Source organism: Elephantulus edwardii, unplaced genomic scaffold (genome assembly GCF_000299155.1).
Source record: "Elephantulus edwardii isolate Elephantulus edwardi_28Jun2011 unplaced genomic scaffold, EleEdw1.0 scaffold00238, whole genome shotgun sequence".
Taxonomy (NCBI): Eukaryota; Metazoa; Chordata; class Mammalia; order Macroscelidea; family Macroscelididae; genus Elephantulus; species Elephantulus edwardii.
This window is the reverse complement of record NW_006399988.1, coordinates 2,286,467-2,301,418: the sequence shown is the minus strand read 5'-3', so window position 1 is coordinate 2,301,418 and position 14,952 is coordinate 2,286,467. Positions and strand designations below refer to the sequence as shown.

General features: G+C 39.4%; 1 protein-coding gene and 1 non-coding gene across 2 annotated transcripts in view; both read right to left on the bottom strand.

Annotated features, from left to right (window-relative positions):
- The window catches only part of LOC102876018 (fructose-1,6-bisphosphatase isozyme 2-like), a 177,069-nt gene that overhangs the window by 54,472 nt on the left and 107,645 nt on the right, over positions 1–14,952 (bottom strand). The window contains exon 4 of the mRNA XM_006898872.1: positions 6,971–7,111. Coding sequence (XP_006898934.1) covers positions 6,971–7,111 — 141 coding nt within the window. The remainder of the gene's footprint in view (positions 1–6,970; positions 7,112–14,952) is intronic.
- On the bottom strand, positions 6,769–6,840 carry TRNAM-CAU. The gene has a single exon. It is a non-coding gene; the product is annotated as a tRNA-Met (tRNA).

Genomic DNA, 14,952 nt, shown 5'->3' with positions numbered 1-14,952 from the left:
TGGCATACTGTACAGGGAATGAAAAACAGAGGAAGAATGGTGTTGCATTCATAGTAAAAAAATCAATTTCAACTTCTATCCTGAAGTACAATGCTGTGAGTGATAGGATAATATTTATACACATACAAGGAAGACCTGTTAACATGGCTATTATTCAAATATATGCTTCTATGTCCAGAGTCAAAGATGAAGAAATTGAGATTTTTTTACCAAAGTTTGCAGTGCGAAATTGATGAAATATGCAACTGAGATGTGTTAATAATAATTGGTGACTCAATACAAAAGTAGGAAACAGTGAAGAAGGAACAGCATTTGGAAAATAAGGGCTTGGTGATAGAAATGAGACTGGAAATTGAATGATTGAATATTGTATTTATAATGACTTATTCATTGCAAATACCTTTTTAAAAAGACACAAATGATGGCTTTAAACATGGACCTCACCTGATGGGTTGCATAGGAATCAAATTGACTACATTTGTGGAAGAAATTGTTGGAGATGCTCAATATCAGCAGTCAAAACTCCACCAGGGGCAGACTATGGGTCAGATCATCAATTACTCATGTTGTTGTTGTTAAGTGCCATAAAGTTGTAGATGACCTATAGTTACCCTATGAATGAAAGACTTGAACATAAAATTCTCATCTTTTCTCCAAGTTCATCATTTTCTGAGGCAAGCTTGTTATTTTTTGAAAGTGGATGCCAATCCTGCTTCCAAGCCTGCTTTATTCAGAAGATCCACAAAAAGCAGTTCTCAGGCCCAAAAGCCTTTTTAAATACAAGAACAAAACCAATCAGCTTATACCCTGTTGTGAGCAACAGCCACACCCTAGTCTTAACCCCAAATCAGAAAATACACTTTTGCAGAATCTGGCCATTCTACTCATCTGTCTAGCCTGGAAATAGTCCCAGACTCATGTACAAGTTCAAACTGAGGCTGAAGACAATGAAAATAAGTTCACAGGAACCAAGATCTTGAATCAATTTCATCTGAATTTATTTTAAATAGATTTGAGGCCCTGAACACCAATTATTGAAGACCAGATGAGGTGTGGGATGATAATCTGCATTAAAGCATAAAATCTGAAGCACTAGGTTTATATAAGGCTGAAGTCTATAATAGAGCTTTCATTCTAGTTCTTTACTTTGGCCCAGATGCCACCTGTGTAAAGAGTGCAAGAAGTGTGAGAACAGTGGTATTTGACCTCCACTCTACCCAACCACAACATTTACAGCAAAACCCCAGTTCTAATGAGGGAATTACTCACGCAACTACTTCTAACAATTCTAACAGCAACCATTTCTTCTAGGGCTCTCACTACTATTGGCTCCATTCTACTATTGCAATGACCACAAAGAACTCAGAGTTGTTGCTGTTATGTGCCACTGAGTTGCCTGCAACTCATAGAGACCCTATATATAATAGCTCTGAAGCCTGCTCTGTCCTGAGCCAGTCTCACTGACTCTGACATACCTAGTCCCATTGCCCCAGTTAATGTATCAATCCATCTCATCCAGGATCTTCCTCTCTGTGCTGTTCCTCCACCCTTCCAAGCATGATGTCCTTCTCTAAAGACTGGGCCTTCCTGGCCATGTGCCCAAAGTATGTGAGACAGAGCTTCAAATTCTTAGTCTCCAAGGAGAAACTTGTTTTCATCCTCTCCAAGACAGACCTATTTGTTTTCTTGGCAGTTCATGGTATGTGCAAGACTCTTTTCTAGCACCACAATTCAAAGGCATCAATTCTTCTGTCATCCTTACTCATTGTCCAGCTCACTGATGCATAGAAAGGAAATTGTGAGGACCATGGCCTGGATCAGGTGCACCTTAGTCTCTTGACTTTGTTGCTTTTCCTTACTCTGAAGAGGTCCCTGGCAGCAGCTTTTCCCAGTGCAATTTGTCTTTTGATTTCCTGACTACTGGTGGCATGAATGTTGATTGTGGAGTGGAATAAGCAATAATTGTTAACAACTTCAATCTCTTCTTCATCTATCATGGTGCTGCCATTTGATCCATTGGTAAGAATCTTTGTCTTCTTGATGTTGAGCTTCAATCCATTTTGAAGACTACAGTCTTTGATCTTCTGCAGCAAGTACTTCATGTTCTCCTCAGTTTCAGCCACCGAGGTTGTGTTATCTGCATAATCCAGGTTGTTGATGAGTCTTCCTCCAATCCAGATGTCGCATTCTTCTCATAAAGCCCAGGCTCCTGAATTGTATGTTCTGCAAATAGATTGAAAAGGTATGGAGACAGGACACATCCTTAAAACACTCCATTTCTGATTTTGAATCATGCTGTGTTTGCTTGCTCTGTTCTGAGGACTGCTTCTTGGTCTGAGTATAGGTTTCACATGAGCACAATCAAGTGTTTTAGGTTTCTCATTCTCAGTTTAGCCACAATTTGCTATGATATACACAGTCAAATGCCTTTGCATAGTCAATGAAACATAAACAGACATTCCTCTGGTATTCGCTTTCTAGCAAGATCCATCTGACATTGGTGATAATGTCTCTAGTGCATGATCTCTTCTAAATCCAGCTTGTATTTCTGGTAGTTCTCTGTCAATATACTGTTCCAGTCATTTCTGGATAATCTTCAGCAGGATTTTGCTTGTATGTGATATTAGTGACATTGTTTGATAATTTTTACACTGTCGGGTCACCATTTTTTGGAATGGGAATAAATATGGCTCTCTTCCAGTCAGTTAGCCAGGTAGTCATCCTCCAGATTTCTTAGCACAACCTAGTGAGCACATCCAGGCCAGCATCAATTTGTTGAAATATGTCAATTGATATTCCATTAATTCCTGGGGCCCCTTTTTTTTCTTTCTCTTTTTTCTTTGCTAAGTCCTTCAGAGCACCTTGCACTTCCTCCTTCATCACCATTGCCTCTTGAGCTTATGTTATTTCTTGAAATACTTCTGTGTTAACCAATTCTTTTTGGTACAGTGACTCTGTTTACTCCTTCCATCTTCTTTTAATGCTTCCTTGATTACTCACTATTATGCCCATAGCATCCTTAAGAATGGCAATTTGAGGCTTGAATTTGTTTTTCCTTCAGCTTAAGAAATGCTGAGCAAGTTTGGCCCTTTTGATTTTCCCACTCCAGTTTCAATACAGTACTTTGTCTTCCCATGCTGCCCTTTGAAATCTATTCAGCCCCTTAAATTCTTGATTCTTTTTATCTTTCCTTTCACTTCTCAGTGTTTTAATGTAATATTCAGAGTCTCTTCTGACATCCGTCTTGGTCTTTTCTTCCCTCTCTGTCTTTGTAATGACCTCTGGTGTTCTTCATGAGTGATTTTTTAATACTGCTTATTTACAATGTTCTAATACAATGTTTTTCATACCAGATCTTTCCAATTTCCTTCACACTCACACACACCCCACCATGGATGATATTTTGTATATGCTCCCATAGCTCATCTGGTCTTTGTTCATTAGTGTTCAAGGCCTCAAACCTGTCCCTGAGATTGTTTTTTTTTTATATTCAGGTGGGATAGACTCAAGATCAAATTTTGTTTCCTGTGTAATTTGAATTTGCATATGCGTAGTTAATAGCCTATTCCACAATCAGCACCTGGCCTAGTTTTCATTGCTGACATTGAACTACTCCAGCAGTTCCTCCCACAGATGTAATTGATTTTATGTATTTTTTTTTATCTCAGGCATAGTAGAGCATATGATCTTCTGATTAAAAATGTCCCATGCCTATTCATCTCATTTTGCCAATACCTAATATGTCAAAATTTATGTGTTCCATTTCTTTCTTAATGATGTCCAGTTTTCTTACATTCATACTTCTCATATTCCATTGTTCCCGCCTGTTCCTCCTCCTTTTTCCATATTTGAGGGCCCAGCCTCAGTTACCATGTTTGTTATTCTGCTCTAAGTGTGCTCTATCATAATAGGGTTTTTGAAGGCCTGCTATATTTCAGAAATGGAGGGTCAATTCTTCTTCCTAGTCTTTCTTAATTTGGATACTTAGCTTTAGAACAATATCTGACAGACAAACATTTTAGTGAAAGGGGTGTAAGAAAGACACTTCCCCTTACAGAAATAATCAATACCTGTAGTTCCCCAACTCCACCACTGTATGCCTGTCCCTTCCCTTTCTGTGCTACATCAACATTCCTTGCACTACCACCTACCCTGTCCAGCACCTCCCTCCTTCCAACCACTCATTGAAGTTAGGCCAGAAGTCATTTCTGTGACGTCTTACTCCTCAGTTTGCTACTTGTTTCTCACACTGATTTCTGTCTCACATTTAGGAGGATTTAAGTCCAAATCCCATGTACCAGCTTCAGGGAAGGATTTCTGTCTGAGGCAGTACTAGGGAAAAGTTCTTGTCCCTGAACTTCTGCGCCAAAACTGTTGTCTTGTGTCTTAGTGTCTCTGCTCTTCCTTTTGTAGTACATGGCTGATGAAGGAGGGAAGAAGGTGGTCTCAGATTCCTGCCATGTGCAAACTGTGGGGGGTTCATGCTTATTGAGTTTATTAGAGAGATTAGTAAATTGTAATTCACCTTGGAAACAAGATGAATTTTTCAATTAGGCCAGCTTCTCAGGAATGCTTGCAAACCCTTTAACTTCAAGCTTTATGGCTTTAGGCTACTGTTACAAAGCTTTCTTAATCCTACCAATTAGTGTCTGCCCCATACCCCCACCTCCAGGACTTCAGCAAGCTTGGCCATAGGTCCCTGACTCTGGCTCAGTGAAGCAGCAATATCAGGCCAGTTCAGTCTCACATCAGTCTCTGGTTCTCTGCTGCTGCTGCTGCTGCTGCTGCTTTTATCTAGAACCTGGTATGACTGACCCAGGAATCTCTGTGAACCCAAAGGATATGCACTTTATCTTCTGCTTCTTCGTTCTTAATAGTAGTGAGATTCCCATTTTCTGCTACTAAATCTACTCAATTTAAACCTGGAAGAATGTTAAAACTCGCTGATCCCATCATAAGTCTAGAAAACTTATTTGCATCTTCCTACCCATTCATATGGCAAAGTCTCAGGCAATGGCCCAGGAAAGTAATTTTGAAACACAAACCCACTACATTACACCATTAGGGAAAGTTATAGCTAGAAATCAGAACCTAGTTCCTAGACCAACATATTGTTATTGCTATGTGACATAGAATCAGCTCCAGCTCAGAATAAGTCAGATCTGACTTATAGCTACCCAATGTTCAGCAGAAGGAAACACTGCCTGATACTGTGCCACCCTCACAATTTCTGCTGTGTTAAGTACATTGCTGTAGTCACTATGTCAATTTCTCCTGCTGAGGATTTTCCTGTCTTTTGTTAGCCCTCTGTTTTTCTAAATATGATGTCCATCTAGAGGATGGTTCATTGTGACACCATGATCAAAATGAGTGAGATAAAGTCTCACAATCCTTGTGTCTAAGGAACACTCTTCCAAGCGGCTGACTTTCTTTCAAGACAGATTTGGTTTTTTCTTTTGACATTCCATGGCACATTCAATATTCTTTTCCAACAATACAATCCAATGGCATCCATTTTTCTTATTTTTCCTTTTGTTTTTTAAATTTATATGCATTGTGTTTCACACTTTCCTTCATTGACATTATTTTTCATATATTCTCTCTCATATATAGTGGCTTATAAAATTAATTACCATTAAACTATGCCCACTACTAGTCTGTCTTTTCAGGTCCCTGCTGGACATTTCCCATTTCTTTATCCTCTCCTTCCACCCACCAAATTGTGTGACCCTGTGATTCCCTCCTACTCATCCTCATCCCTTTCCTCCTTGTACCCTCACACACATTTTACTAGTTAGGGACAATTAGTTATCTGTGTTTATTCTTTGTGATTTCAATAAACCAAAGCTCTGACTAATACATAGTCAGGTGACCTCATAAAATTAATCTTCTAAGCTTTTAATTTGAAGTTGTGTACATATCCAAATCATGGTATTTCACCTGTTATAGTAGCCTTGCCTGTAATGGTGCTCAGAACCTTATAAGTGAAAGCAGCAGCCATTAATCAGTAGAATACTATCTATGTCACTGTTGATAAGTTTCTTTCATTTTGGAATCATTTGTTTGTCTTCATCTTGTTAATATAATAAAATATATAGTCTCTACTTTGTCCTTAGGGAAAGTATAGTTTGAAATAAATGGCCCCTAGGCCAGTATATTGTTATTATTATGCTCAAATTTGAAATGTCTTATTCCCCAGGAACAAATCTAATGTATATTATAATGTAATTTCTCCTATTCCAATAATATAACAATGTCATGTAATCAGTTAAAAAAGGAATTTACCCAGGGTGTGTTCTTCCTTCCCATTGTAGGTAAATATTTTGGCAAAAATTTACTCTGCATTCTTCCTGCATCTGACTTATGGATCTTGGGATGCAAAGCTGCTGGAGTCTCTAGCTTGTCACCTATTCTACAAATTTTGGACCTGCCAGTGCTCCACAATTGCACGAGTCAAGTCCTTGAAATATATTTATGTATGTATTTATGCATCAGTGGTTCTGTTTATCTAGAGAAACCTAAAGCAGTCATTATCACAGAGAAGTCTACCAGAAGAATCTGCTTTAAACAATCCTTTTTTCTTTCTGTCTGAAAGTAGGTAATTTTCACTGAGATTCTTAAATCATGGCATCTCTATAAACCAAAATTATAGAATGTATGTGTGGATTATAAATACTCTAGAGGTAAGGTCTGGCTTTATAACAGTGACTTTGTAGAATATATACACAGTTAGATAGAGGTCCTTAATGTTATTTAATTATACTCTGTTAGCAGAGGATGGTTTTGATCCATCGACCTCTGGGTTATGGGCCCAGCACGCTTCCGCTGAGCCACTCTGCTCTGCCTTATTTAATTATACTCTCAATTCCCTAAACAAGTCTTCCTGCATCTCTGGCCCAAAAGCAAGGCAATTACAACTCAGAGATCCCAAGAAGATTCAAGTGCTTATGTCACCATATTCAGTACGTACTGGATCTAGCATGAAGAGATCCACTCCTTGTCCAGTGGAAAGGGCCACCAGAGTTGCACTCCCATAGAGTGCATAGCCAGCAGCCACAATGTTATGACCAGGCTGCAGGGCATCTTTTTCAGAAGGCTCATCCTCAGTGGTCTGTGGAAAAGAACAGAGAAAATATGTGTGTGATTATTATCTTTGCAAGGGGCTTGGCCTTCAGATCACCTTGAGTCACTCGAGAAGTACAGCTCCAGAATGTTAAGCTGCAGTAAATGCTTCTGAAGAAATCAAGCTTCTTTGTTAATGGATAGTTTTACCTGAGCTACACAGCAAAGCCCCTCTTGGACATCTTATTTTCTGAGCACAACTATCCGCATTCTACCAAGGTGAGTACTCCAAAGTGCTAAAACCATCAAAACTATCTTGTCACTGAGTTCAATTTCATCTCAAAGAGACCCTATAGTGCACAGTAGAGCTGTCCCCTGAGCTTTCCAAGACTATATATCTCTCCAAAAGCGGATTGTCATATCTTACTCATGCAGAGCAGCTGGTGCGTTCTGATCACCAATGTTCTGGTGAGCAGCCACATGCCAATAATAAATAACCCATACTCCTTGACCAATAATAGTAACTTAGACTATTGAGTTCCAATTATGTGTAGTAGCTCGTTCTCCATTCTCAACTACTCTCTAAGATTGATATATTTTATTATTTAAATTGTGTCCCTCAAAAGTATATGTTGAAGTCCATAATGAATTGTATCATACCCCAAGAAAAGTATCAAATTAACTGGGATTTGATTCTCAGCATTTTAGATATAATTATATAATGTCATAGTTATTCAATGATTGAATCTATAGTACAAGATAAGGAGATCATTGTGGAATTTAATTCCCTTACTCCAGTCACAACCTTGATCTAATAGAGTAGGAGTTTCCACGGGGCATGACCACACCACCTTTTATTTTATGAGAGATAAAAGGAGAAAGTTTTGTCATGACAGGAGTCCAGAACAAAGGCTGCATAGTGGAGTGCACTTGAGGAGAGTAACTGTATGAAAATGAAATCATTTTTCTTCTACTTTTCAAAGAGAAGAGCGAACTGGGGCAGTATGAGGGAGGTTGGGCAAGGAGAAGAGTGCAACAATGAATAAATGGAAATACAAAGTCTCTGTAAACTTTCATTAAAATTCCTTAGCGATTTTTTTTTAAAAAGGAGAAAGATGTGAGTGAGGATGAGGGATGGGGCTCAGAATCACCAAAAAAGAAGAAGAGAGGAGCACATGCTTTGCACCCAGTTTCCTTGCAGAGTGAACCTTCCAGATACTGGAAGAGATTCACACACCAAGACACATGGAGACCTCCAAGGAATGGCAGGCTTGCAGATCATAGGAGACAAGGCTCTTCCTCCAGAACCAACCAAGAGAGAAAACCTTCCATTAGTGTCAGCACTCTGAATTCACACTTACAGTTTCCAAAATTGAGTTAACAAATTCTTGTTGGTTAATGTTATTCACTGTGGCATTTCTGTTATAGTAGCACTTGATAACTAGGAAAGTCCTTTGCTTACATCTGTCAACGTTCTTTGGAAGTCGAGTCTTTGATAAAGTTATCAGTTAGCATAAGGTCATATTGAAGTAAAATGGGTCCTAGTTCAACCTGAGTAGGGTCCTTATGAATGAAGAGAAATGCAGAGCGAAAGATAGCCATATAAAGATGCATCTGTAAGTGAAGGACTACTTGGGACAATCAGAGATGGAAGAGACAGGAAATCATCCTCTAAGCACTCCAAAAGGAGTCCGGCCATGTTGACATGTTTGTATTTGGATTTTTGGCCTCTAGAACTGTGAGACAATAGCTTTTGGTTTTTAAGTGACCTAGTTTGTGCTATTTTGTTATTGCAGCCCTAGAAAAACAATATAATATCCTTTTTATCTCCAGTGTAGGTAGCACAGAACAAAATAAACATAGAGACCAGGATGGCTTGTGGGGGCTCTTTTGGTAAAATGGGGCAGAGCGAAAATGGTCAGGAGATTTCTGGAAGAAGCTGACCAATAGCAGTTTAAAGTTTCATGTGTCCTTGGCCTCCCTCTACATGAAACCTCCAAAAGCAAAGGCTCAGTCACCCTGATTGGAGCAATGAGTGATAATGGCCTTGAGCACAGATAAGTCAGAGCCTGGAATATATGGTCTAGGGTTATGTTACTGATTACAGTGAGTCAGCGCCAACTCATGGTAACCTTATGTATAATAGAACAAAATGGTGCCCAGTCCTGCCCCATTGCCACAAAGTAGGAGCCACTATGTGTTTTGAATCTTACAACCTCATTGTTATTACATGCTGTTGAGTTGAGTACAACTCTTAGCCACCTCATGAACAACATGCCTATCTTGTGCCATTTTCACCATCCCCAACATACTTTAGCATATTGCTGCTGTCTTTGTATCAGTCTCCCTTGCTGTAAGTCTTCCTCTCCTTCACTGACCTAACCCTTTCCAAGCATGAAGTCTCTTTCCAAGGAACCCTCTCCTAAAAACATGCCCAAAGCATGAGAGATGAAGCATCATCATTCTTGCTTCCAAGGAGCACTATAGCTGCACTTTTCCAAGATATATCTGTTTGCTCTTTTGGCAGTCCAAGGGATATTCAGTGCTCTTCTCCAACACTACATAGAACTCAAAGGCATCACTTCTTCTATCATCCTTATCCTTGTTATTGTACAGCCCTCAGATGCATAACAAGTGATGGTAAAAAAAATGGTCTGAATCTGAATCTAGTACACCTTACTCTTTGAACTAACATCATTGCTCTTCTATATTTTGAAGAGGTCCCTGACAGCCCACTATAATGTCTCCTGATCTCCTGACCGCTGGTTAAAACAGTTGTCAGTTGGTCCAAGCAAGAGAAAATCTTAATAACGTCAATCTTTTCTTCTTTTATTAAGATGTTGCCTATTTGCCCAGTGATGAGGACCGTTGTTTTCTTTCTTCATTTTTTTTCACTTGGATCACAATTGACACAGAATAGAGGGGGGGGAATTAAATTACATATGCTGCTGTTGTTGTTGTTGTTATGTGCTGTCGAGTCATTTGCGACTCATAGTGACCCTATGTACAACAGCCCTAAACCGTGCTCTATCCTGTGCCAGTCTCATTGCCTCTGACATACCCGTCCCGATTACCCCAGTCACTGAATCAATCCACCTCATAGAGGGTCTTCCCCTCCTGCGCTGTCCCTGCACTCTACCCAGCATGATGTCCCTCTCTAAAGACCTGTCTCTCCTTACAACATGTCCAAAGTATGTCAGACGAAGCCCCAGAATCCTTACCTTCAAGGAGCAGCCTGGTTTGACCCTCTCCAAGATGAATCTGTTTGTTTTCTTGACAGTCCATGGTACATTCAATACTCTTCTCCAGCACCACAGCTCAAAGGCGTCAATTCTCCTTCTATCCTCCCTAGTCATTGTTGAACTCTCTGATGCATAACAAGTGATTGCAAAAACCATGGCCTGTATCAGGTGGACCTTAGTCTCCAGAGAGACACTGTTGCTTTTGAGTACTTTAGAGAGGTCCGTAACAGCAGACTTTCCCATCACAATACGTTTTTTTATTTCCTGGCTGCTGGTACCAAGAGTGTTGACCATGGAGCCAAGCAAACTGAAGCTGTGAACAATCTCAATCACTTCGCCATCCATTCTGATGCTACCGATTGGTCCAGTGGGGAGAATGTTTGTCTTCTTGACATTGAGCCTCAGTCCATACTGAAGGGTGCAGTCCTTGACCCTCTGCAGTAAGTGCATGAGGTCCTCCTCAGTTTCAGTGAGCAGGGTTGTGTCATCTGCATAACGCAGATTGTTGATAGATCGTTCACCAATCTAATGCCACACTTATCCTCATATAGCAATGATTAAATCAGCTTCCAAATATCTATGTAAAATTATAGAAAGCAAAGATTTTACCTTAGATACTATATTGTGCCTGACACAATTTCAATAATTTCATTGCCATATGAAAGTTGGACAATAAACATCGAAGATGAAAGAATGGGTGCCCTCCCCCAACTGCAATATTTGCAAATAATACTCAGTGGTATTATTGCAATAGTCTGCGAAAAAAGCAAGCAAATCTGTCCTGGAAGTAGTGCAACCAGGCGCTACCTAGAAGAGCCTTTGTTTTCTTGAGGTTGAGATGTAATTCACACCACAGGCTATAATCTTTGATCTTTTGCAACAAGTGCTTCAGGTCCTCCTTTCTTTCAGCAAGCAAGTGGGCATCAGCAGCAGCAGCTGTTGACGAGTCTTCCTCCAATCCTGATACCACATTCTTCTTCATAATGTCTAAGCTTCATGAAGTATTTACTCTGAATACAGATTGAATAGGTATGGAGATGTATACTTTTCCTGATTTTAAACCATGCAGTGTTCTTTTGCTCCATTCAGACAGTAGTTTCTTGATCTAAGTATAGGTTTCACATGAGCACAATTTAGTGTTCTAGGATTCCCATTCTTCTCACAATTAGCTATAGTCCGTTATGATCCACACAGTTAAATGCCTTTTGCATAGTCAATAAAACACAAATAGACATTTTGCTATTCACTGCTTTTAACCAGGATTTATCTGACATCAGCACTGACATCCCTGATGACTTTACCTCTTCTAAATCCCATTTAAACTTCCTTTATTACCATTGGCTCTTGTTCATATGGTTGTTGTTGCTATTGTTATGTGCCATCAAGTCACCTTTGATTTAGAGCGACTCTATGTACAATAGCTCTGAACCCTGCTCTGAGCCATTTTCCTGAGCCATATTCACTGACTCTGACACACCTAGTCCCACTGCCCTAGTTACCTTGTCAATCCATCTCATCTGAGGTCTTCCTTTCCTGTGTTTTCCTTCCACCCTCACGAGCATGATGTCCTGACAACGTGCTCAAATTATGTGATACAGAGCTTCAAAATTCTTGCCTCCAAAAAGATACTTGGTTTCACTCTTTCCAAGACAGATTTAATAGTTCTGACAGTCCATGTTATGTTCAATACTCTTCTCTAGCACCACAACTCAAAGGAATCAATTATGTCATCCTTTGTCATTGTCCAGCTCTCTGATGCATAGTAAGTAATTGCAAAGACAAGGAATTGAATCAGATGCACCTTAGTCTCTAGACTAAGAGGTACCTGACAGCATATTTCTTCAATGTAATTTGTCTTTTGCTTTCCTGACTGCTTGTGCCAAAAGTTATGATTGTGCAGCTAAGCAAGTTGAAATTGTTAACAATCTCAATCATTTCTCCATCCATCGTGGTGCTGCCACTTGACCCAGTAGTGAGAATCTTCCTTCATCTTCTTGATATTAAGTTTTAATCCATATTGAAGACTATAATCCTTGACCTTATGAAACAAACACTCAGGTCCTCCTCAGTTTCAGCAAGCATGGTTGTATCATCTGCATAAAGCAGGTTGTTCATGAGTCTTCCTGCAATCCTGTTGCCACACTCCTCCTTGTAAAGTCTAACCTCCTGAATGATCTGTTCTGCATACAGATTTAAAAGGTATGGAGACAGGACACATCTCTGATATCCTTCCTTCCTAATTTTGAACCATGCAGTGTTTCCTTGCTCTATCCTGACAACTGCGTCCTGGTCCAAGAATAGGTTTCACGTGAGCACAGTCATAGGGTTTGACTGTTCATATGTTGTTGTTATTATTATGTCCCATCGTGTTGCCTGTGACAACAGCCCTAAACCCTGCTCTATCCTATGCCAATCTTATTATCTTTGATACACTTATTCCCATTATGCCAGTCACTGAATCAGTACATCTCATCAAGGGTCTTCCTCTTTTGTATTGTCCCTCCATCCTCCCAAGCACGGTGTCCCTCTCCAAGAACTGGCCCTTCCTTACAATATGCTCAAATAATGTCAGACAAAGCTTCAGAATCTTTGCCTCCAAGAAGAACCCTGATCTCACTCTCTCTAGAGTGAACTTGTTTGTTCTCCTAGAAGTCCATGTTATGTCCAATACTCTTGTACAGTAACATAGCTCAAAAGCATCAATTCTTCTTCTATCATCCTTAGTAATTGTCTAACTTTCTGATGCATAGCAAGTTACTGCAAAGACTATGGCCTGGATCAGGTCCATAGTAGTCTCCACAGTGACATAATTTCTCTTTAGTACTTTGGAGAGGTCTCTGATAACAGATTTCCCAATGCAATTCATCTTTTAATCTCCTGGCTGCTGGTACCAAGATTGTTGATTGTAGAGCCAAGCAAACTGAAGCTGTTAACAATCTTAATCTCTTCATCATCTATTATGATATTGCCAATTGACCCAGTGGTGAGAATCTTTGTTTTCTTGATGCTGGACTTCAGTCCATATTTAAGGCTGCAGTCCTTCACCTTTTGCAATAAGCACTTCAGGTCCTTCTCAGTTTCAGCAAGCAAACTTGCTTGTAACATGTGTGTAACACAAAGTGTTGATGAGGCTTCCTCCAATCTTGATGCTACATTTCTCCTCAAAGAGTCCAGCCTCTTGGATAATTTGTTCTGCGTATTGATTGAAAAGGTATGGTAATAGGATGCATCCCTGATGCACACACTTCTCAATTTTTTTAAATGTTTTTTATTCTTTAACTTCTTTTTTAAAATGTTTTAAAAATTTATTATTAATATCAGTAAAAATTTACAGAGACTTTGGATTTCCATTCATTAATTGTTGCACTTTTCTCCCCTCCCAACCCTCCTCTGTAGTACACTACTCTCTTGTAAAAGTAAAACAAAAATTCTTTCATTGTTTTACAAACCCTCCCCCAGGTCCACTTCACCATGTAGCCTTCGCTCTAGACACATGTCATGACAAAAATACCTAATCACATATCCCTTTTAAACAGTTCTCTCCCTTATCTGTTTCTTCCCCCCCCTTTTAATTTAAATAACATTCAGTTTATTACAAATATTTAGTATTGGCTTCCCATATTTCTCCACTTTTGTTTTTACCATAATTATGTTATCATCTAGATGAGCATCCTTTATACAAAAACAAACAAATAAAACAAATTAAACATAATAAACTCAAAGAAATACTTTCAAAACTCTCCATATGATTAGAAGGATTCAGGTTGAATATTCCTTGAACGTTTGTTATAATTGTCCGATTGCCACAGTGCTTGTCAAAACCAATTCTGAGTAATCTCCTTTGTCAGTGTGTCCTTTGCCATTCCCTATCACTCCTCCCTGAGAGAGATTTCACCCTGATTCATAAGGAAAAGGGGACAGCGAATTATTTTAGCTACTTCCTGCCGAAAAAGGACGCTGTAGGTTTCAGGGTGAAGATCTTCTCTCATTGCTCTAAAGGGCCCTTTTGGCAATAGGAAACACGTAGACTACTGTGGAGATTTATTTTGGAATTTAGATGCACTGTTATCAATTGTGCTTAGCCATACATGTTCATATACTTGAAGATGCATCATGGAATTGTTGCAGCCTAGAAGACACAAATTCAATTAACAAGTTAAAAGTACATGAGTCAAAAATGAAAAGCAAGAATATCCCAAGTAGACGTTCTATCAGTGGCACAAATCAAGTTACAGAGGGAAGGTAGTTCTTAAAAGAAAAGGCTTATTGACTAGCACTTTGTCTATTATAGTGTAAAGGTTAGGAACCACAAGAAGTAGAGGCTCAATTATGTCATTTATGGTTCTTAAGTCCTGGACCAAATTCCATCTACCACTGGGTTGTTTTACAGCTCATAAGTCTGCATGCAAGGCAGAGGTGAAGTAAGGAACTGCTTATGAGGTTTTCTGTCAGTTCCAACAACTAAAACATAGTGAGAAGAGTTGGGACCTCAAAAGGCTTTTAGGACTAAATAATGGACTCTTGTGTCCAGGAGAAAATGAATATACTTACCAGTAGTGTTAATGCTCATCCACAGCTCTTCTGGGAGGATCTGAATCATTGAAGCGTCCTCCTTTGTTTCCAGCTGGGAGCTGGGGCCTGTCAGTCC